The 24,825-nt window shown below is 42.5% G+C and overlaps 1 protein-coding gene across 2 annotated transcripts in view; it reads right to left on the reverse strand.

Moving 5' to 3' along the window:
• LOC149308512 (E3 ubiquitin-protein ligase RNF126-like) overlaps nucleotides 1-24,580 on the reverse strand; it is a 39,560-nt gene extending 14,980 nt beyond the window's left edge. The window contains exons 1-2 of one of the 2 annotated variants that reach the window (XM_089535872.1): nucleotides 24,437-24,470; nucleotides 7,319-7,490 (exon numbers count right to left, since the gene is read on the reverse strand). In XM_089535872.1, coding sequence (XP_089391998.1) covers nucleotides 7,319-7,429 — 111 coding nt within the window. In that variant the 5' untranslated portion in view covers nucleotides 7,430-7,490; nucleotides 24,437-24,470. Of the gene's footprint in view, nucleotides 1-7,318; nucleotides 7,491-24,436 lie in introns of both variants that reach the window. The other variant, XM_089535873.1, reaches the window with a different exon arrangement.
• Nucleotides 24,581-24,825: the final 245 nt, after the last annotated feature.

Below are 24,825 nucleotides of genomic sequence, written 5' to 3' on the forward strand. Positions count from 1 at the left end.
CTGGGAAAAGTGGATTCTGTCCAAGAGCTTCAAGAAAGAAAAAGCTAAGAGGGGAATTCAGCAAAGTGGACTTTGGGCTCAGGGCCATCTTGGCCAAGTGTTGAGGTGAAAAGAGGGCAGGTGGCGGAAAGACAGAAGCCGGTCACTGATGATCCAGCCAAGTCTGACCTCTGGACCTCTGGGAGTCATGTGAGGCTGCGCAGCTTGGGAAGAGAGCCACCCATCCCAGAGCAAGCGTTTCTGTCTGGCTTGTCAGGCCACGCAGGAGCTGATCTTGCTGAGTACGCCGACAGCCAACTGTATTACTGGGCCCTGAGGAAAAATCTCATGTGCAGGATGGCTTTTACAAATACATTTTACAAGTGAAAGAATCGAGGGTATATCAAGTCAAGGAAGAAAGTGCCAAGGCAAGGTTATGAAGGTTGAACATTATGCAAACAAAAATAATGGCCACAAGAGATTGACATCACATTAAAGTAAAGAATGCAGACACAGAAATAGTCGGCCCCTCGCTTTTGCAGATTTGACTTTTGTGGATTTGATTATTCACAGTGTTGGATTAATTTGTTTTTTCTAGCAATCTCTAGGGCCCTCCAGCATGACTCTGTGATCAACATCTGCTAGATGCTGACCATAGAGTTACATTGGAGGCCCTACAGATTCCTAGGAAGAATACTTCTCTAGGCATCTGTAGGTCCTCCAGTGCAATTCTATGCTCAACTTGGGCAGAAGCTGACCACAGAGGTGTGTCGCAGGTCCCAGAGATTCTTAGAAAGAATATTCCAGTGTGATTCTATGCTCAACTTCAAGCAGAAGCTGACCACAGAGTTGCATTGGAGGACCTAAAGATGCCTAGAAAAATACTTCTCTAGGCATCTGTAGGTCCTCCAGTGTAATTCTATGCTCAACTTCGGGCAGAAGCTGGCCACCAAGTTGCACTGGAGGACCTAGAGATGCCTAGAAAAATACTTCTCTAGGCATCTGTAGGTCCTCCAGTGTAATTCTATGGTCAACTTTGGGCGGAAGCTGGCCACCAAGTTGCACTGGAGGACCTAGAGATGCCTAGAAAAATACTTCTCTAGGCATCTGTAGGTCCTCCAGTGTAATTCTATGGTCAACTTCGGGCAGAAGCTGGCCACCAAGTTGCACTGGAGGACCTAGAGATGCCTAGAAAAATACTTCTCTAGGCATCTGTAGGTCCTCCAGTGTAATTCTATGGTCAACTTCGGGCAGAAGCTGGCCACCAAGTTGCACTCGAGGACCTAGAGATGCCTAGAAAAATACTTCTCTAGGCATCTGTAGGTCCTCCAGTGTAATTCTATGGTCAACTTCGGGCAGAAGCTGGCCACCAAGTTGCACTGGAGGACCTAGAGATGCCTACAAAAATACTTCTCTAGGCATCTGTAGGTCCTCCAGTGTAATTCCATGGTCAACTTCGGGCGGAAGCTGGCCACCAAGTTGCACTGGAGGACCTAGAGATGCCTACAAAAATACTTCTCTAGGCATCTGTAGGTCCTCCAGTGTAATTCTATGGTCAACTTCGGGCAGAAGCTGGCCACCAAGTTGCACTGGAGGACCTAGAGATGCCTACAAAAATACTTCTCTAGGCATCAGGCAGACCCAGCAACATCAGGGACTGTCTGAAGGACGAGACTTCTCCCTGCTTTAATTGTCACATTGTATTTGTATTGTATTCAATTTTCACTGTACACCGCTATGATCATTGCGGAATAGCGGTCTATAAATAAAACGTATTATTATTATTATTATCTGTAGGTCCTCCAGTGTAATTCTATGGTCAACTTCGGGCAGAAGCTGGCCACCAAGTTGCACTGGAGGACCTAGAGATGCCTACAAAAATACTTCTCTAGGCATCTGTAGGTCCTCCAGTGTAATTCTATGGTCAACTTCGGGCGGAAGCTGGCCACCAAGTTGCACTGGAGGACCTAGAGATGCCTACAAAAATACTTCTCTAGGCATCTGTAGGTCCTCCAGTGTAATTCTATGGTCAACTTCGGGCAGAAGCTGGCCACCAAGTTGCACTGGAGGACCTAGAGATGCCTAGAAAAATACTTCTCTAGGCATCTGTAGGTCCTCCAGTGTAATTCTATGGTCAACTTCGGGCGGAAGCTGGCCACCAAGTTGCACTGGAGGACCTAGAGATGCCTACAAAAATACTTCTCTAGGCATCTGTAGGTCCTCCAGTGTAATTCTATGGTCAACTTCGGGCGGAAGCTGGCCACCAAGTTGCACTGGAGGACCTAGAGATGCCTAGAAAAATACTTCTCTAGGCATCTGTAGGTCCTCCAGTGTAATTCTATGGTCAACTTCGGGCAGAAGCTGGCCACCAAGTTGCACTGGAGGACCTAGAGATGCCTACAAAAATACTTCTCTAGGCATCTGTAGGTCCTCCAGTGTAATTCTATGGTCAACTTCGGGCGGAAGCTGGCCACCAAGTTGCACTGGAGGACCTAGAGATGCCTACAAAAATACTTCTCTAGGCATCTGTAGGTCCTCCAGTGTAATTCTATGGTCAACTTCGGGCAGAAGCTGGCCACCAAGTTGCACTGGAGGACCTAGAGATGCCTAGAAAAATACTTCTCTAGGCATCTGTAGGTCCTCCAGTGTAATTCCATGGTCAACTTCGGGCAGAAGCTGGCCACCAAGTTGCACTGGAGGACCTAGAGATGCCTAGAAAAATACTTCTCTAGGCATCTGTAGGTCCTCCAGTGTAATTCTATGGTCAACTTCGGGCAGAAGCTGGCCACCAAGTTGCACTCGAGGACCTAGAGATGCCTAGAAAAATACTTCTCTAGGCATCTGTAGGTCCTCCAGTGTAATTCCATGGTCAACTTCGGGCAGAAGCTGGCCACCAAGTTGCACTGGAGGACCTAGAGATGCCTAGAAAAATACTTCTCTAGGCATCTGTAGGTCCTCCAGTGTAATTCTATGGTCAACTTCGGGCAGAAGCTGGCCACCAAGTTGCACTCGAGGACCTAGAGATGCCTAGAAAAATACTTCTCTAGGCATCTGTAGGTCCTCCAGTGTAATTCTATGGTCAACTTCGGGCAGAAGCTGGCCACCAAGTTGCACTCGAGGACCTAGAGATGCCTAGAAAAATACTTCTCTAGGCATCTGTAGGTCCTCCAGTGTAATTCTATGGTCAACTTCGGGCAGAAGCTGGCCACCAAGTTGCACTGGAGGACCTAGAGATGCCTACAAAAATACTTCTCTAGGCATCTGTAGGTCCTCCAGTGTAATTCCATGGTCAACTTCGGGCGGAAGCTGGCCACCAAGTTGCACTGGAGGACCTAGAGATGCCTACAAAAATACTTCTCTAGGCATCTGTAGGTCCTCCAGTGTAATTCTATGGTCAACTTCGGGCAGAAGCTGGCCACCAAGTTGCACTGGAGGACCTAGAGATGCCTACAAAAATACTTCTCTAGGCATCAGGCAGACCCAGCAACATCAGGGACTGTCTGAAGGACGAGACTTCTCCCTGCTTTAATTGTCACATTGTATTTGTATTGTATTCAATTTTCACTGTACACCGCTATGATCATTGCGGAATAGCGGTCTATAAATAAAACGTATTATTATTATTATTATCTGTAGGTCCTCCAGTGTAATTCTATGGTCAACTTCGGGCAGAAGCTGGCCACCAAGTTGCACTGGAGGACCTAGAGATGCCTACAAAAATACTTCTCTAGGCATCTGTAGGTCCTCCAGTGTAATTCTATGGTCAACTTCGGGCGGAAGCTGGCCACCAAGTTGCACTGGAGGACCTAGAGATGCCTACAAAAATACTTCTCTAGGCATCTGTAGGTCCTCCAGTGTAATTCTATGGTCAACTTCGGGCGGAAGCTGGCCACCAAGTTGCACTGGAGGACCTAGAGATGCCTACAAAAATACTTCTCTAGGCATCTGTAGGTCCTCCAGTGTAATTCTATGGTCAACTTCGGGCAGAAGCTGGCCACCAAGTTGCACTGGAGGACCTAGAGATGCCTAGAAAAATACTTCTCTAGGCATCTGTAGGTCCTCCAGTGTAATTCCATGGTAAACTTCGGGCAGAAGCTGGCCACCAAGTTGCACTGGAGGACCTAGAGATGCCTAGAAAAATACTTCTCTAGGCATCTGTAGGTCCTCCAGTGTAATTCTATGGTCAACTTCGGGCAGAAGCTGGCCACCAAGTTGCACTCGAGGACCTAGAGATGCCTAGAAAAATACTTCTCTAGGCATCTGTAGGTCCTCCAGTGTAATTCCATGGTCAACTTCGGGCAGAAGCTGGCCACCAAGTTGCACTGGAGGACCTAGAGATGCCTAGAAAAATACTTCTCTAGGCATCTGTAGGTCCTCCAGTGTAATTCCATGGTCAACTTCGGGCAGAAGCTGGCCACCAAGTTGCACTCGAGGACCTAGAGATGCCTAGAAAAATACTTCTCTAGGCATCTGTAGGTCCTCCAGTGTAATTCCATGGTCAACTTCGGGCAGAAGCTGGCCACCAAGTTGCACTGGAGGACCTAGAGATGCCTAGAAAGAATACTATGCTAGGCATTTGTAGTCCTCCAGTGTGATTCTAGGGTCAGCTTCTGGCAGATGTTGACCACAGAGTTGTGCTGGATGACCTGGAGATTCCTAGAGAGGTGTTCGTTCAAGTAAAACAGAAAATAATATTTTTTTTATTTGTGGATTTTCCACTTTCTCAGGGTCCTATGCCCTTAATCCCAGTGAATGTGGAGGACCTACTGTAATTTGAAATTTTTGAAGGGCTCCTCCCAGATGTTGGGGCGCCTTCTTTGCTCTGCTTCTGCTGGAAATTTAAAACATTCCTATGCCATCAGGCTTTTAGAAACTCACCAGGATAGGCTTTTCATGACATGTGGCATTGTTTTTCAGCTTTTCATATTGTTTTTCAAGGAATTTTACTGTTTTTAACTTTATACATTGTTTAAAGACAATTAAACAATTTATAAAGTTTAAAGCATTCAACTCATTAAAAGATTGCAAAGCTTAGCGTCTCTATTTATTCTATTCATGAAGTTTTTGTGTCATTTTTAATCTGTTTTGTTGTGAAATACATTGTTAGTCGCCTTGAGTCTCATTACTGGGAGAAAGAAGGGGTATAAATTAATAGTACTAATTGTTTTACATGATCCTTTGACCAGCCCTGAGATCGCAGTGTAATGGTTTGAGCACTGGACTGGGACATAGGGTTCGAATCCCAGCTCGGCCATGGAAACCCACTACATGACTTTGGGCAAAGCAATGGCAAACCCCCTCTAAAGAAACATGTCGAGAAAATCCTATGATAGGTTTGTCTTAGCGTTGCCATTAGTTGGAAACAACTGGAAGGCACACAACAACAACAACAACAACAACAACAAGAGTAACTAAAAGCAAAAGGAAGTAATAAAGAAAGCATTTCTCTGTCAATGTCACAATGGACAATTGAAACAGGTTACATTTTAAATATGTCTAAGAAATAAATGAATTAAAAAGCAATTATGTTATAATAATAATTTTTTAATTTCTATCCCGCTTTTTGCCAAGCAATCAAAGCGGCGTACATCAAATTAAAATACAAGTTAAAATACAACCATATATACACAGTAACCCCCCCCCCCCCCCTTAAAACAAGATTAAACAGTATAAGATTAAAATGTTGAACTCTACTCTCCTGAAATAAATCCAGCAATATCTTAATACATGCCTGGGAAGCAACTCTGAAGCACAAAGACACTATATTTAATAGGTAATATTCATTACGGGTACAAATACACTGTAGAAATAATGCAGTTTGATACCACTTTAAGTATTGTAGCTCCATCCAATGGAAAACTGGGATTTGTAGCTTTACCAGGTCTTTAGACTTCTCCGCCAAAGAGTGCAAAATCTACAAATCCCATGATTCTGTCAGATGGAGCCATTGCAGTGGTTCAAACTGCATTATTTCTACAGTGTAGATGCACTCAGGGAAAGCAAAATATATCACAAAACTACAAACCCTGGTCTTCTGTAGGATGGAGCCATCGCAGTTAAAGTAGTATCAAACTGCAACATTTTTATAGTGCAGATGAAGCCGGAGAAAGCTGAATATTTCATAAAACTGCAAATCCCAGGGTTCTGCAGGACGGAGCCGTGGCTAAAGTAGTGTCAAATTGCATTATTTCTACAGTGTAGATGCATCCGGAGAAAGGGAAATATTTTTATTTATTTATTATTTATTTCAAGGATTATATCCCACATTTTCCACAATGATATTCAAGGATGGAGTCACCATAAGTCATCACTAACTTGAATATTTGACGAAACTACAAATTCCAGGCTTTTGTAGGATGGAGCCGTGACAGTTAAAGCGGTGTCAAACTCCATTACTTCTACAGTGCAGACTTTATACTTTGGAAAAACGGTTACTGAATTTGAAAACATCTCTAATAATCCCCCTTCTTTAAAAAAAAGTAACTTCTCAAGCTCTGCCCCTTGATGAAAAGAACAAGAGGCATCCTCTGAGGGAGGAATGCCGTTCAAGCCACAGCAGGGTGACAATCTGTGGGTGCGTTTCGGCCCCCACCCAAAATGTCCGCCTTGTTGCCTCCATCAGGTCTTCCCAGTTTGACAGCTGGAAGGGTTTCCCAGACATGTTGGGACGACAAGAAAGGAACTCCACCTTGCTCAATCCACCTACAAAAGTCCTCAAAACACAAGACATCCCTTGACTAATCCATTCAAAGTATTCCTTAGGTGCCATATGACTGCAAAAGAGGCAGCGTGGTGCAGTAGTTTGAGTTTTGGACTAGGATTCTGGGAGACCAAGGTTCGAATCACCTCTGCTTGGCCATGGAAAGCGGTGGCTGACCTTGGGCAAGCCCCACTCTCTCATCCTCAGAGTGACGGCGATGACAGCAAACCTCTATCAGGGAATTTTCTCAAGCAAATGCCAGGATCAGGTCACTGGAAACCAGACCAACATTAAAGCCCATGAAATAACAACCTTGACAGCTATGAAAATTGATTTTCCATTTTCCTAATGGGAATCCCCCCTCTTAAACAAAGGAGGCAGCCAGAGTGATGTCAGGGTTTGAGTGCTGGACTCTGACCCTGGGAGATCAGGGTTCGAATCCCCACTCTGTCCCTGAACCTCACTGGGCGATCTTAGGCAAGTACCTCTCTCTCAACCTCAGAGGAAGGCAATGGTGTTAACCTTCCTCTCAAGAATTCGTGCCGAGAAAACCCCACATAGGTCTCCCCAACATGAAGGCACACAACGACAACCACAAGAAACCATTTGAAAGTGCAATCACCCCAAAGAGCAGCTTACCTGGCACTTAGAAAACTCAATTTTCTGGACTACAATCATCATTATCATCATCATCCCACTTTTCCTCCAAAATTCAGACTCAACGCAGTTACAATTCCTAGAATCCTTCATCCAGTTGAGATCTTGGGAACAGCAGTCCAAGAAAGGAACCTCTCTAAATCCTAGAGGTCACCTTAGATAAGAATACATTATCTCAGTATGACCAATTTATAGTCTATCAACACAAAGCTCAGTAGTAATATAACACAAAATGGTGGGGGGGACCAAATCTGACAAAGCTAAACAAAAGTTGCAGGAAAAATGCCATGTTTATAGTGAAATGCTTCCATTAAAAGCCAGGAGACACGGACTTCCGGTGTTATGGCGGGTGCGAGAAGCCTCCTCTCAATACCACTCTGGGAGGAGACTTGCAGATCCTAGGTTAAAAAGTAAGCTTACGATGCGAGAAGCATTTCAAGAAGCTCCCCAGAAAGGGGAGAAGAAGAGGGGCTCAGCGTTACCTTTGCAACTCTAAACGCCCAGGGAAGCGGCAAGGAAATCGGCCGGTAAGAGGGCGCAAAGAGAAATGGAGGTTTGAGCCAGCCAGTACCGGGATTGTGCAGCCGCGGCGCGGCAGAAGCACCGCCGTCACCGCCTTTGAGACACAATTCCGCATCTTTATTGAGTGACTCTGATTCTGTGGGGATCTAACCCTTTTCTTTAAATCCTAATACGGCAGTACAAACTCTCCAAACCAATAGACGCCGCGAGGAGACGGGGAGAGGGAGAACGAAGCCTCTGCTTAAACTGACTCTTTTGGGAAACCGGTTTCTCCCCCCCTTTCCGCGCTTGGCTGTGGCTCGGCAGGGATTCTAAGAGCTCTGTTTGAGCTACTTCAACTCCCCCTGCCCTCTATAAAAGATGAATTAAGAGCGGACTTTACTTCCCTATATTATATTTTCTTTCGCTCTCTTTGAAGAAAACACTGCTCTTCTAGACACTCAGCCGGAAAGGATTAATTTAATAGAAACATCCCGACCACCATCTTGACATTGGAGGAATTGGACAATATTTCCCTTGGGACTACTAAGTACTATTTGAGACTTTTTATTTCTGAACTGGGTGAGAGGAAAAAAGAACACTTGGAAACGCAAAAATCCAATTTGCAGCCCCTTGCTGGCTGTTGTTAATAAGGATTGAAATGGATTGTGTGGTAAAGGTGCTGGAACTTCATTCAAGGCAGGACTAGACACATGTGTTTGGAAACGCTGCTGGAGCCTGACGCCGCGGAGATCCGTTGTGGGGAGTAAGACATAAGAGGAAAAAAGCATTTGTTCTCTACTTATATAGCATACAGTTTCCTTAATATCCCATCCAAAGGGGAAAGTACAAAACTGCAACTATTTAACTGCATGCTCCACTCATCATCAGATTCTGCAACACTAACATTGTGAATGCTTAGCCTCTTTGCTGGATAGCCTATTGGAAACATTGTATCTACTGAAACTACTTTTAAACTATCTCTAGTCAAACTAAATAACAACCTGTAGGGTAGCTAACCCTCGGGGTTATACAGTGCTATAGCAAAGAAAAGCAGCTTGGGCGGTTTTTTTTTTTTTTTCATTCCCAAGTAACATTACAACAATATTAAGTGGATAAATAGCCCAACTTTTGTGGAAATCAAGTATATATTTTCTGTGACAGCTTTAGTTTTATAACACAAGTGTTGTGGAATAATTCGAACAGTTTTTTTTGGGTAAGAAGGGGGGTGTGGGTATATATAAAAGGATTGTTTTGCCCTTTCCTTTTTCTTTTTTTTCTCTTTTTTTTCTTTTTTTTCTCCTTTCTTTTTTCTTCTCTTCTCTCTCTTTTCTCTCCCCTTTCCCCCCCTTTTTCTTTTTTTCTTCTCTTTAATATCTGCTGATTCTTCCTCCTCCCCCCCCCCCTACCAACTATCCTGAGAAGGGTTAGAAATTGTTGTAGACATTGTGTCAACTTACTGATAAGTGAGAGATAGAGGAGTATAATTATATTACTATTAAGCTCAAATTACTGAATTACCCCGCTAGTGAGCACTACTAGCCATTTGGCTATTAGATAACTGACATTTCCCTTTCTTTTTGTACTCTCTACTTAACGTCGATTAGGGAAGGGCGGTTTAAAAGGGGTTTTTTTGAGTTAACTATTCTTTCTTGAGTCTTAAGAAAGTGAAGAGGAAGGGTGAATATCGAACAAAATAGCTGTAAAGTACCGAAGCAAATAGTCCAGTATTATAATATATTTTTAACTTAACGCTAGGGGTGGAACTGTAGAAGCAGTCATTTATCTAATTGTAGACTAATATCTTCTATAGTAAACTAAAGGAGTAGATACACATTTACGAATAAAAGAAATAGAGGAAGATCCACCTCCACAGTGATAGTATTAAATAACAGCATCTATTATTATAATTAATATTTCAAATTAATCAGTGAGAACGGATTGTAGTAATATAACCTTAGTGGATTACAAAAGGAAAATAAAAAACTAAAGATTAAAGGAAGCAAAGAAAGTAACTACAGATAGAGGATACAAGATAAGGACTCTCCTCAACAAGAAACAAAATGGCTATGACTAGAAGAGAAAAAGAAAGACAACAACAAGCAGCAGCAATGTCCAGCCAAAGAAGATTGTCTAACGCCGACTCAAATTCAGGTCTATTAGAGGAAATGAAAAGACTACACATGGAACTTAAGAATGAGATTTGGGATTCAAAAGAAGAAACAAGACGTGAAATCAGAGAATCGAGAGAAGAAACAAAGAAAGAACTGAAATACGAGGCCAGTAGAATAAGACAAGATCTGGACAAGCTTAACAAAGACATCGAAAAAATAACAGGAAATATGGAGAAACTGGATCAAAAAACAAAGAAATTGGAAGAGAAGATAGAAGACTTAAACAAATATCAACAAGAAGACCAAGATTCTATCCTGAGATTAGAAATCAAACAGAGGGAAAAATGTATCAAATTAAGAGGCCTCCCGGAACAAGCTCATGAAAACCTCTACGACCTCTTGACTCCCTACTTAGCAAAATACCTCGATATGCCGATACAACAAATGTGTGGAGAAATTGACAGGATGTACAGGATAAACTCGAACACAGCAAGAACCAGGAAGCTACCAAGAGACGTGGTGTTGTACTGGGTAAGAAAGCAGACAAAAGACGCGTTTGTCCAGAAAAACTTCAAAACAAGATTTGTGATACGAGGGACGGAGATCCAGGTGTTCAAGGATATCCCGGCGGAGGTGCTAAGAAGGCGGAAAGATTACCAATTTTTAACAGAACAATTGAAGAGGTATAAAATACCATTTAGATGGGAAGAGCTGGAAGGATTATCCCTAACGTGGAATCAAAAAAGATATAAACTAAATTCGCTAGAAAAAGCTGGGAACTTTTGGAAAGAATTTAAAAAAGAAATGATGAAAAGAACACCACCAGGAGAGAGGAAAGAAAGAAACGAGAGGGAAGAAAACGATGACCTCTTAAGACCACTACTAGAAACAGGAAACGGGGAAGAGGGAGAGAGGAGGCGAGAGGAGGAGGAAGAAAAGAAGAATACACCTGAAGAAAGAGAAAGCAGAGAAGATTTGAGAGAGGTGGAATAAAGATTAAAAAGACAACGAATTGTGTAGAAAGTTAAATAAACTCTTTTGTACTTTTTTTTAACCATTAAAATTTGATTGAAAACCCACTAATACTAGGTGATTATAAAAGGTAATCTACAAAATTGTTGCATGAAATTAATAACCTGGAACGTAAAAGGACTAAATTCACCAATTAAGAGGAAAAAGGTAATTCATTATTTAGGAAAATTAAACTGTGATATCACTTGTATACAAGAAACCCATGTTAAATGTACTGAAAAAAGATTTATAAGATTCAAAGACCTAGGGAAAGATTACATTTCGGCAGCGAAGAATAGAAAGAAAGGAGTGGCAATTTATATTAAAAATCATATCCATTCGAAAGAAGTTTTAAACGATCCTGTGGGACACTACGTAGGCGTGGAAGTTAATGTGAATGAAGAAAAGTATTTAATATTAGGAATATATTGCCCTCAAGATAAAAAAGGACTCTTCTACTATAAGTTACACAATGAAATAGAAAAACTGAAATATGATAAAATAATAATCATGGGAGACTTCAATGGGGTTGTAGAACCCTCTCTAGACAAAAAATCTACAAAAGCAATTAAAAATAACCAAGGTATACTCCCTCAATCCTTCTTTGATTTAATAAATAATTACTACTTAAAAGATGTTTGGAGCTTAGGCAGAAAAAAGGAAAAGGGATTTACATTCTATTCAAATAGACATCAATCCTTGTCTCGTATCGATATGATTTGGGTACCAACTTCCTTATGCAACATGATTAAATCAGTAGAAACACAGCCAAGAGTAATTTCAGATCATAACCCCGTAATAGTAACTCTCACCCAAAAGGTTAGAACAAAGAATTGGAGATTGAAAGATTCTACAATTCAAAACAAAGAAATTATTAAAAAAACAAAAGAGGTAATAATTGATTACTTTAAAGAAAATACTACCCAGGACATAAAGCTAAAAAATGTGTGGGATGCTGGGAAAGCGGTGGTGAGGGGTTTTTTAATTAGTCAAGAAGCCTATTTGAATAAAAAAGGAAAAGATAAAGAACAAGAGATATCTAAACTAATAGCAATGAAGGAAAAAGAATTAGAAACGCACCTGGGGAATCCCAAACTATTGGAAGAGATCCAATTATTAAAAAAACAAAAAATGAATAAAGACACATTGGAAATTAGCCAAAAGCTAAAAATTTTAAAACAGAAGAATTTCGAACATGCCAATAAAATTAGCAAAGGAATGGCAGAATTGCTAAGGAGAAAACAAAATAAAAAAACAATAGTTGAACTAAAAATAGAAGGCAAAATGGTAACCAAACAAGAAGAAATAAAAAACGGGTTTGTTCAATTTTTTTCGAAGATATATCAAAAACAAGTAATAGATGTAAGAGATATACAAAACTACTTAGCAGACAGAGGAGATGAATATATAAAACCAGATAAGGACCAATTTGAAAACTTAAACAAACCAATTAGCCTTATGGAAGTCATGACAGCAATTGATAAACTGAAAAACGGGAAATCTCCAGGACCGGATGGTTACACGGTACTATACTATAAAACTTTTAAGGATGTATTAAGTGGCCCATTACAAGATATGTTAAATTCGATATTGAGAGAGGGAATTCCTGAAACATGGAAAGAAGCTGATATAATACTAATCCCAAAGGAAGGTAAAGATACTAAGGAAGTCCAAAACTATAGGCCAATCTCGCTATTGAATATTGATTACAAAATTTTTTCATCAATCTTGGCAACCAGATTAAAAAATTTTCTAAAAGACAGTATAGATAAGGACCAGAAAGGATTCCTCCCCCAAAGGCAAATAAGAGAAAACACAAGATTAGTATTAAATATATTGGAATTCCATGAAAAACACAATGAAAGAGAATTAGGCTTATTACTAGTAGATCTAGAAAAAGCATTTGACACAGTTTGTTGGGAGACACTTTTTGGAATTTTAGAGAAATTGGAACTAGGCACCAAATTTATAGGATGGATCAGAGAAATATATAAAGACCAAAAAGCAAAAATTATAGTGAATGGCGAAAAATCCAACTTCATCAAAATAAACAGAGGTACGCGACAGGGCTGCCCTCTCTCCCTGTTACTATTTTTACTCACAATTGAAAGATTGATCAAAAGGATCAAGAATAATGATCACATTCAAGGCATAAAAATAAAAAAATATGAATATAAAGTAAGGGCTTTCGCTGATGACTTGGTAATCTTTTTAAACGACCCATGTAAAAGCGCATTAGAATTAGTAAAAAAAGTTGAAGAATTTGGAGAAATAACAGGCTGCAAGTTAAATAAAGATAAATCCACGATAATAACTAAAAACATGTCTCCAGAAAAAGAAAGGAAATTATCAGATATGCTAAAGATCAAAACAGAAAAAAAAACCAAAATATTTAGGAATAATAATCTCTAGTAATCTGAACGAGTTATTTGACATTAATTATAAAAAAGTATGGAAAGAAATCAAATTGAAATTGGAGAAATGGAGAAAATATAATCTATCGTTCATGGGGAAAATAGCAGCAATAAAAATGATGGTCCTCCCGAAAATTTTATATCTATTCCAAACACTCCCAATTGTAATCAAAGACAATTTTTTCAAAATTTGGCAAAGAGATTTGAGTAATTTTATTTGGCAAAAAAAGAGACCTAGAATCAGGTTAAAAATCTTGCAAGACTCAACAGAGAGAGGTGGATTAGGCCTTCCAAATTTAAAATTATATTTCGAAGCTTGCAGTCTAATGTGGATCAAAGAATGGATTTTGCTAAAAGACGAAGAACTATTAGAGGTTGAGGGTGACAAATTAAAATTTGGATGGCATGCATATTTGGGTTATGAGAAAATAAAAGCAAATAAAGATTTTAATTTACACCATATCAGAAGATCACTACTTAAAACGTGGAATAAATATAAATTTAGAATTATGGAAAAATTCCCCAATTGGTTTTCCCCCCAGGAAGCTATTCAAAGATCAGAAACCAGACAAAAAACAAATTGGCTAACATACTCAAAGTTACTAAAAAAAGACAAAAAAGAAAATGTAGAATTTAAATCACAAAAAGAACTCTTTGAGGAAGGAATAGAATTAGATTGGTTCAGGTATTGGCAGATAAGAGAAAGGTTTAAAGCGGATTCCAAAATAGCAAATTTCGAAGTCGAACCAAACGAATTTGGGAAAATATTAGTAAAAGAAAACCCAAAATGGATATCAGAATTTTACAAACTATTGCTTGGTTGGCAGCAGGAAGAGGAAGTAATTAAAGAAAATATGATACAATGGGCTAAAAATATTGGCTACCCTCTGAATTTAGATAGATGGGAAGCGGTGTGGAAAAAGAGATTAAAATACTCGGCTTCATATAATTTGAAAGAAAGCTATTATAAAACCTTTTTCCGTTGGTATTTAACGCCAGAAAAGATATCCAAGATTTACAAATCAACAAATAATCTATGTTGGAAATGCCAACAAGAACCTGGAACTTTATATCATTGCCTCTGGTCATGCAAATTAGTTAAGAATTATTGGAAAAAGGTACACGAGACGATAAACCTGATTCTACCGACAAAAATCAAATTTCTCCCTGAAACTTTTCTATTAAATATGTGGGAAGAGGAGGTAGACAGGAGACATGGGAAGGTTTTGTATTACCTAATATCAATGGCGAGATTGGCTCTAACGCAAAAATGGAAAGGGAAAAAGATTCCAAGCAAAAAAGATTGGCTAATGAAAGTTTACGATGCAATAGAAATGGATAAAATGACACAATTGCTTAGAAATCAATCTCTAGAGGAAGTAAATGAAGAATGGGCGAAAGTTTTAGAAAATATGAACAGGGAATGGGGAAAGATAGCAACAGTTAGCTTTTAAAAAATAATAGCAATAAATAAAACAGTAGTACACGCGTATCATTTTTATTAGAGCACAAGAGTTGGAGAGTTAAGATGCAATGTAAAATTTTGATAACCCAAAATAATATAGTAACTAGATGTGTTCTAAAAGAATTACGTATAGGATCAATAAATAGATAGCAGTAAGATCTAGAACTAGCAGAAAGAGAAGACTTAGAAAATATACTATCACTGTGGATGGACCATTGAAAAGAAAATAATGACGATACAACAAACTTGAAGTAAGGTTAAAAGGGTGGAAAAATAAACAAATATACCCAATAGGATCAGAGAGAGAAGTCTGGTAAGAATGGGAAGAGGGAAGTGGAGGAGTAGAAGAGGGAAGAGGAAGAAGGAGTGAATGAAGGTAAAGTAGGTGTGGGAAGGTGAGTGTATGTAGCAAAGAAAGGAGAGAGGAGGAAGGGTGAAGGTAATTAGTAGAGAGGAAGAGAGGAAGGGATTTAAGGAGAGGATGGGAAAAGCAGAAGGTCACTGCAGGAAGGAGTTTAATTCAAACAGAAGGAACAAGAAGGGATATAAAGGAAGGAAAGAGGTAAAGGGGAAACAAAACACTAAGGAAGAAGATAGGATATAACATCTAAACTTCATGGGAACAGAAAAAGACCTACTTCTCCAATATGTAAATATATATATGTATATACATCTGTACATATACACCTTCCCTTCTGGGTTAGGTAACCCTCTTTGAACTTTGCTTTGTCTAACTTCTTCTCGACGTACAACTCGATACAAGGACTAGTGAGTCTGTACCGAGACACCTCTGGTATTGTTGTTGTGTGTTTTTAATTTTCAATAAACTTTAAAAAAAAAAAAAAAGCCAGGAGACACAAGAACTAATAGATTAGAAAGCTGGGCCAAAACTAACAAAATGAATTTCAACAGGGAGAAATGTAAGGTACTGCACTTAGGCAGGGAAAAAATGCATAGATATAGGATGGGGGACAGCTGACTTATCAAGACGTCATGTGAAAGGGATCTAGGAGTCCCAGTAGACCACAAGCTGAACATGAGTCAATGGTGTGATGTGGCAGCTAAAAAGGCCAATGTAGTTCTAGGCTGCATCAATAGAAGTATAGTTTCTACATTGAGGGAAGTAATAGTGCCACTTTGGTCAGGCTTCACCTGGAATACTGTGTCCAGTACTGGCCACCACAATGAAAAAAAGATATTGAGAAACTGGAGCGTGTCCAGAGGAGGGTGACCAAAACAGAGAAAGGTCTGGAAACCATCAAGTCTTGCAAGGAGAGACTTAGGGAGCTGGGTATGTTTAGCCTGGACAAGAGATGGTTAAGAGGTGATATGAATAGCCCTGTTTAAGTATTTGAAGGGGTGTCATATTGAGAAGGGAGCAAGCTTGTTTTCTGCTGCTCCAGAAATTAGGACCCAGAGCAATGGATGCAAGCTCCAGGAAAGCAGATTCCACCTCAACGTTAGGAAGAACTTTCTGACAGTAAGGGCTGTTGAACAGTGGAAGATGCCCCCTTGGAGGGTGCTGGAGTCTCCTTCCTTGGATGTTTTCAAGCAGTCTGGATGGCCAACTGCCATTTGTGTATTCCTACATAGCAGGAGGTTGGTCTGGATGGCCCTTGGGGGTATCTTCCAACTCTAGGTTTCTATGAGTCTGCCTTTGCTGTCTGCTTCCTCTACAAAGACTTTCGTTCATTTCTTGCCTTGAATACTGTAATCTTCTTTTGACTGGTCTCCCGTAACCACATCTTAGCTGAGTTTCCATTCATCATTCAGCTGCTAAGATGACCTTTCTGGACCAGAGTTTCGACATTACTCCACTTCTGACTTGACTTCATTGGTTGCCGATTCCTCTTAGCATCCAACGCAAGCCTCTTATTTTAACAAAGTCCTGAACAACCTAGCTCCCCGCATCCTTCCGCCCACCACTTTTTAAATACCAGCCTGCTTCGGGATCTGTGTTCTAGAAACCCCAGGCCAAAGCATTCCTCTTCCTTGGCTCAGCTGCATCGTTTTTTCACTTGCTGCTCCTGTAAATGCGTACCGAACAGTTGAAGACCTATCCTTGTCACACTGGTTTCTATACCCCAAGGGAAAACGTCCTTGTTTTCCAATGCTTTTTTGCCATTTTAATTTGTTTTATCACCCTGTTTGATTATACGTATTTGTCAGTTTTTTTGGGGGGGGGATGCTTTGTTTTTACAATTATATCGTATAGCTTTATATTTGCATTACTCTTTCCTTCTTCTATGTGTGTGTATTTTAGATTGGGTTCCTTGGTCAGGGCTGGCTGCTTTGTTGTTGTTGTGTGACTTGCCAAGTACATTGATGGTGCTATATAAATGAACAACAGTAACAACCACAGCTCTACTTTTCCTAAACCAGTCTCCCATTGCCAGCAACTGCCATCCCGGTGGCTGTCAATTTTCAGTCCCTGCCTTTAACTGTCCTCCCACTTGCATCATCTCCATATACAGCCAAATCCCATCAACACATCTGGACTACTCACATCTGGACAATTCAACTCAGGTGAAATGATCTCCCCACTGAGATGAGGTGTCTTCTCGACAAGGACTCCTTCAGTCCTCAACTTTTAACTCACGTTAAAAGTGGAACCCTTCACACACTGTGGCAACCTATTGCTGAAAGCATTACAAACAAGAATCACAGTCTCCTAATACTGAAAGGGACCCCAAAGGCCATGGAGTCCAACCATCCCACCCCACTCAATGGAAAAGTTCCCGCTAAAGCATTCCCAGCAGCTGTTCAAGCTCTTTTTGAAGACTTACAGCAGTGATTCCCAACCTGTGGGTCGGGACCCCTTTGTGGGTCGAATGACTCTTTCACAGGGGTCGCTTAAGTCCATTGGAAAACACATATTTGCATGTAGCAATGAAATAATTTTATGGCTGGGGGTTACCACAACATGAGGAACTGTATTAAAGGGTCACGGCATTAGGAAGGTAGGGAACCACTGACTTACAGGGATAAAGACCACATCAGCTCCAGAGACTAGGACCCAGAGCAATGGATGCAAGCTACAGCAAAAGATGCTCCACCTCAATGTTAGAACTTCATGATGGCAAGACCTGTTTGACAGTGGAACACACTCCCATAGAGGGAGGTGGAGTCTTCTTCTTTGGATGTTTTTAAACAGAGGCTGGATGGCCATCTATTGGGGGTGCTTTGACTGTGAGTTCCTGCATGGCAGAGCGTTGGACTGGATGGCCCTTGGGGTTCCCTCCAACTCTATGATTCTACGCCTGGTAAAAGGAGAGCCTTCCACCTCCTGGAGCTGATCATTCTCCCGCAAAGGGCTCTTGCCTGTAAATGAGGAACAACATAAAAATATATAAAGGCCTCTTTAGCCCAATTCTCTGTTTGCACTGTGGTTGGTCAGTTACCAAGCCTACCAGAAGAACATGAATGTGACTTATGTTCATTGCTAGTTTTGGAAGCAAAGAAAAACTGTCTGCGGCCTAAAGGCTAGCCATTGCCAGTGAACAGAGCCTCTGGTTCAAGAAGAGTTTGCTTCATGGATGCCACGATGGAATTTTGCAGCTGTGCGAATCCACAAAAGCTGGGGGCAGTGGTGTCCTTGAAGATAAAAGATGAGACACCAGACTGGAAGACAGAATGGCTGTATTTGCAGATAGACTAACAATGAAGGATGGCTGAAGATAAGGCAACGCCTGCAACAGAAATCCCTCCCTTAGAATATACTTCAAAATGGGAGTTTCTCTCTTACCAGCTCTATAACTGAAATAATACAGATCATAACAGTAAAGAAATGATTTTTTTAAAAAATTGTATTAGAAGACTTAAAAGCTTATACAGTCGTTCCTCCACATTTGCTGCTTTGACTTTTGCAGATTTGGTTACTCATGGGTTTCATTACTACCTCCTCTCTAGGAATCTCTCAGTCCTCCAGTCTGACTCTTCTGGAATTTGACCACAGAGTCATGCTGGAGATTCCCAGAGAGAACACTTCTCTAGGCACTGGTAGGTCCTCCAGCACAATACTATAGTCAAATTCACACAGATGTTAATTACAGAGTTGCGCCAGGGATTCCTAGAAGAGAGATCTCTTGAACTGAAAAAACAAGTGGCTTCTTATTTGCGGGTTTTTCACTTTCGTGGGGGTGCTGAGTCCTTACCCTCAGTGAATGTGGAGGACCCACTATATTTTATGGTTTTCTGATTCTCTTAAACTTTATCTTTCTAATGACTTTACAATAGAGTGATAACCACATTATGGTTGCCTCTCCTAATGCGGATCTCAGATCCACGTCCTCGAATATCTGTGGAGGGATGGTGTGTGTGCCTGGGGCGCACATGGAGGCACACCCCATTCAAGCCCATGAGGCTTGAATATGTGCAAGCCTCTGTTTTTGCAGAAAACAAGCTCACTCCATCCTCCACATGACGTCCCTTCAAAGATTCAAACAGGGTTTGGTGATAAAAACAATGAACATGTTACCAAAGAGGCTCTTTTTGTTCCAAAGTATTCCAGTTGGGGCAAATTATATTCCATCCAAGCATCAGCAGAAGGATTTATCAGCTTTTCTCTGGTAGGACAAGAAACCAAGAATAAGGTTTAAATGATGTACTTCCAAGATACAAGATCAAAGAGGTGGATTGGGCCTGCCCAATTTGAAGTTAAAAGACTGGATTTGACTGAGAAATTAAGATTATTGCAATTAGGTTTTGATTGCAGATTTGGCTGCCATGAATATTACGTCATGATAAAGTCAAAGCTGCCAAGGATTTTGACAATATTTATGTGGGAAGACTCCTACACAGAATTTGGAGCAAGGATAAAATGAGATTCTATTCTAAATTAACCATATAGATTTCACCACAAGAAGCTTTTTTAAAGAAAGCAAACTTATGAGAAGGATATGGTTGACATGTAAAAAGTTACTTATATTAGAAAATGAGCAACGCAGGATAAGAGCAAGAGAAGAACTGTAGGCGGAAGGTTGTCCGCGTCGCTTCCCTGTTTTGCTTTCGTTTCTATAAACAATTAACTGATAGATTTAAGACTGATAAAAACATATGCGGTTTGGAATAAAGGGGAATTAGAGTTTGAAATCCTACTCTGTTCCATACCTAACCAAGGCGATGAGAACTGCAGCTCGGTCTCCTCTGGATTTTTGTTTTGCCACTCCTATTTCCATCAGCTCCACCAGGAATAAACTGATCTGTATCGAATCCTAATGTTGGAAGAGACCCCAAGAGGACATACAGTCCAACCCCGTTCAGCCATGCAAAAAATGTAGAATCCTAGAGATGGAAGAGACCCCAAAGGGACATCTAGTCCAACCCCATAGATCCTTACAGGAATACATAGAACCCTAGAGATGGAAGAGACCCCAAGGGGACCTCTACTCCAACCCAATTCAGCCATGCAGGAATACACAGAATCCTAGAGATGGGTGACCCCAAGGGGACATCCACTCCAACCCCACAGAGCCCTGCCAGAATACACAGAATCCTAGAGTTGGAAGAGACCCCAAGGGGACATCCAATCCAACCCCATAGAGCCAATCCCAACCTTGATTCCCAGCAATACCCCCGGGATAATAGGACCTGCAGTCCAAGCTCTTCCATCGAGCGGTATCAGCTACATGCAGGGATGTGACCAATGGGAGCTGTAGTCCACTCATGGCCAGAACTCCAGCTAGGGCATGGGGGAGCCCTCCAGCTTCTTTTTGGAGATGTCCAGGGAAAGAGATCACCTCTTCAGGGAATCACTTCTGCTGCTAAACTGCTCTCATCCTCATCCTTCTGGTGCTGAATTTCAAATTCCTGTAACTTAAAACCATTAGACCTCTGGGGCAGCAGAGAACAAACCTTCCCCCTTTTCTATGTGACAGCCCTTATTTAAAGACTCCTCTCTGTCTTCCCTTCTCTAAGCTGAACATGCCCAGATCCCTCAACTTCCCTTCATAGGTTTTGTTCTCCATCCCTCATTATTGGTCACATTTTACATACATACATACAGGCTTGGAAACCGTGGTTCTATCAACCCAGGCGAAAAGGTTATTTGCCTTTTTCGCTGCAGCATCACACTACTGGCTCATGTCCATCTTACAAACTGCAAGAATCCCACAGTTCTTTTCACATCTACTACTGCCAAGCCAAGTATCCCCTATCTGTCTTCTCTTCACCCAAATGAACATTCCCAACTCCAACTTTTCCTCCTAGGTTTTGTTCTCCATCCCTCTTACCATCCTTGTTTCCTTCTCCAACTTGTCTCCATCCTTCTTAAAATGAGGTGCCCAGAGCCAAACTCAGGGCCTGAACAGACAGGCCAAAATAAAGCTGTTTTGGGTCACTTTGGAAGTATGCTATTTAAATGATGCATGCATCTTAAGAAGCCGGAAACTGTGCCAAAACCATGCTCCAGTCTTAAGGACTGGAGCGCTGCCGTGGCTCAGCTTCTGGCCTCTTAAGATGCATGTGTCATTTAAACAGCATACCTCCAAAGTGACTTGAAGCAGCTTTATTTTGGCCTGTCTGTTCGGGTCCACAGAACTAGAAATAAAGCCTAATGAATGCAGGGTTTAATGGGACTATGGGCCAAAACACACTGCAGAAATAATCCAGTTTGAGGCTGCTTTAACTGTCCTGGCTCAGTGCTAGGGAATCCTGGAAGTTGCAGTTTATTGTGGCACCAGAGCTCTCTGACAGAAAGGCTATGTGTTTCACCAAACTACAGTTCCCAGAATTCCCTTGGATCTATGACTTCCCTTGCCTTGGAAACCACGGTTCTATTAGCACAGGCTGAAGGAGTGTTTGCCTTCATTGCCACAGCATCACGGCACTGGCTCCATTCACCACCTTTTCCCTTTGCTATCTGTTATTTTAATTTATCAGGACGTAAAAAAAGAAGAAGATAAACCACAAGAATGCCAACCAATGATACAATGATACTCATCTCTAGATCTCCTCATTACATTATTAGTAACATAATATATATATTACCTTGTTTCCAAACAAACATTCCTTCCAAAATGGATGCCCTATTCTATCATTTGTATTCTATCATTTCCAGTTCTCCCAGGTCCCTTTGAATTCTTCTCCTATTTTCCAATGCGTTTGGCTACTCCTCCCAGCTCTCTATCACCCACAAACTTGATAAGGATTCCCTCTAACCCAGCTTCTCCAGATGTTTTATACTTCAGCTCCCAGAAGCCCCCAGTCCATTTGGTCGACAATCAGGAATTCTCGGAGCTGAAGTCCAAAACATCTGGAAGACCAACGTTTGGGAAACACTGCTCTAACCCAGGGGTAGGCAACCTTTTTGAGCCAGGGGCCAGGTTGCTGTCCCTCAGACAACTGGGGAGCCGAACTCAAAATGGTGCCCGGAGTGGCGCGGAAGCTGCGGCGGGGGCGGCAATCGGCAGCAGGACCGGGCTGGGGCCGGTCCAAAGGCCTCATTGGGCCGGATCCGGCCTGTGGGCCATAGGTTGCCGAACCCTGCTCTAACCCATCATCTAGAGTCTAGATTCTAGACTGTAGGAATAATGCTGTTTGCTGCCACTTTAACCGCCGTGGCTCCAATCTACAGAATCATGGGACCTGTAGTTCTGCGAAATAGCTTTCACTGGCCGTATTTACACTGTAGAAATAATGAAGTCCGACGACACTTTAATTGTCATGGCTCCATCCAACAGAATCCTGGGATTTCTAGTTCTGGGAAATCTTTAGCTTCCTCTGGGTGCATCCACACTGTAGAAATAATGCAGTTTGACACCACTTTAAATACCATGGCTCCATCAATTCTGAAGAATCCTGGGATCTGCAGTTTTGTGAAATCTTTAGCTTCCTCTGGGTGCATCTGTTGAAATAATGCAGTTTCACACTTTAATTGCTGTGGCTCCATCCTACAGAATCCTGGGATTTGTAGTTTGGCGAGGCACCAGCTTTCTTCGGTAGAGAAGAAAGACATTGTAAAACTACCAATCCCAGGATTCCCTAGGAAGGCGCTACAGCACTTAAAACCAGTGTCAAACGGCAATATTTCTACAGTGTAGATGCACCTGACGCCATTATCACTGTTACTCATATCAGCCAGAACCTTCCCTCCTCCTGGGTTTGGTGCTGTCACCCCTTTCTTCTGCCAGGGATAATGGGACCTGTAGTCCTAGCCCTCCCATCAAATGTTTGTCACTGTCACTAACAGTCATGCCACTTTCATCAATGATGGGAATTAGAGTCCTGCTCTGTCCCCGTCAGCTCTACAATCCCAGGGATAATAGGCCCCGCAGTCTAAGAGGTATCAGATTCACACAGAGATATGACTGATGGTAACTGGAGTCTATCATTGCCATCAGTGTTTCTCAACCTTTAAGCCTCCAGATGTTTTGGACTTCAATTCCCAGAAGTCCCTGTCAGTATGGTCATTGTTCAGGAATTCTGGGAGTTGAAGTCTCAAAAATCTAGAGGACCAAAGGTTGAAAACCACTGACTTTCATCCTTAGAAACCCAGGGATAATGTGCCTTGCAGTCCACACTCTTCCACCAAGAGGTATCAGCTACATGAAGGAAGGTGTCTGATGGGAGAAGCAGTCCCATCTCTCTCCTGGGGTTTGTCCTTGCCACCCCTACTGCCACCAGGAATGATGGGATCTGTAGTCCCAGTTCTTCAGCCAGAGGTTTGTTACCACATGCCTCTTACCACCTTCATGCAGGGATGTGCCTGAAGTGCCCGATAGGAACTGTAGTCCCACCTCCCCCTGGGGCTTGCCACTCCCACCCTTACTTCCCACCAGGGATGATGGGACCTGCAGTCCCATAGTGGGTTCGTTACTGTTCCTTGCGCCTAGTTTCATGGCAAGGATTGTGGAAGTGAAAGGAGCAAAGGGAGCTGTAGTCCCACCTCCCCTTGGGGTGTGTCCCTCCCACCCACCAGGGATAATGGGACCTATAGTCTTACACGGGGATTAGTGCTGGTCAAAGACCAGCTTCAAGGCTGGGCGTGAAAGGACAGATGGGAGCTGTAGTCCCACCTTCCCCTGGGGCTTGTCCCTGCCATGCTTACTCCCACCAGGGATAATGGGACTTGCAGTCCCACAGAGGGGTGGCTACTGCTCCTCACATCCAGCTTCATGGCAAGGATGGAGGACCTGAAAGGAGAGACATGGGGGCCGTAATCCCATCTCGCCTTGGGGCTTGCTCCTCCCACACTCACTCCTGCCAGGGATGATGGGACCTACAGTCCCATAGTGGGTTTGTTACTGGTCCTCACTCCTAGCTTCATGGCAAAGTGAAGTGAGCGATGGGAGCTGCAGTCCCACCTCCCCTTGGGGCTTGTAAGTGCGGGAGACACTCACTCCCGCCAGGGATGATGGGACCTGCAGTCCCAGCTCTCCTCTCATAGCGGTCCCTATTGCTGGAGGCAAGGAGGGAGGAGCAGCGGGGGAGCGATGGGGGGGCTGGGGTCCCTCTCCCTCCTGAGCCAATTCTCCCTTTCCGGGGATGATGGGAGCTGCAGTCCTAGGAGACGAAGGAAAGGCCCCTCAGAAGGGAAGGGCAGCCTATCCGCCATGGCGGCGAGCGGAGCGGGACGGGGGCAGGAGGCCAGACTCACCGGCAGCCTCGGGGCGATCTCGGCCGAGCAGCAGTGGCAGAAGTAGCGTCCTGGCTGCGGGGAGGCCTCCGCCATCTTAGCTCTTCCTCCTCCTCCTCCTCCTTCGGCCCCTCCCCTCAAGGGGAGCCGTAGCGCCGCACGCTGCTGCGTCACCTTTGCGTCACCACGCAGCACGCACTACGGTGGCCCAATAGGCCGAGAGAGCTTGTTGCCCTTCTGGACTACAGTACCCACAATCCTCCCAGCTAAGGAACTAACAACCAGGCCTTTGCGAGGATTCTGGGAGTTGTAGTCTGAAACCGCGCAAGGCAGGGACTGTTTCCAGGTTCTGAGGGAAAAAGAAGGCCGAGGGAAGAGAACGAGGAGGCGTGGCCTAAAGATTCTTCCCA

Source organism: Sceloporus occidentalis, unplaced genomic scaffold, assembly GCF_023333645.1.
Source record: "Sceloporus occidentalis isolate IW3139 unplaced genomic scaffold, rSceOcc1.0.p SCAF_8, whole genome shotgun sequence".
NCBI lineage: Eukaryota > Metazoa > Chordata > Lepidosauria > Squamata > Phrynosomatidae > Sceloporus > Sceloporus occidentalis.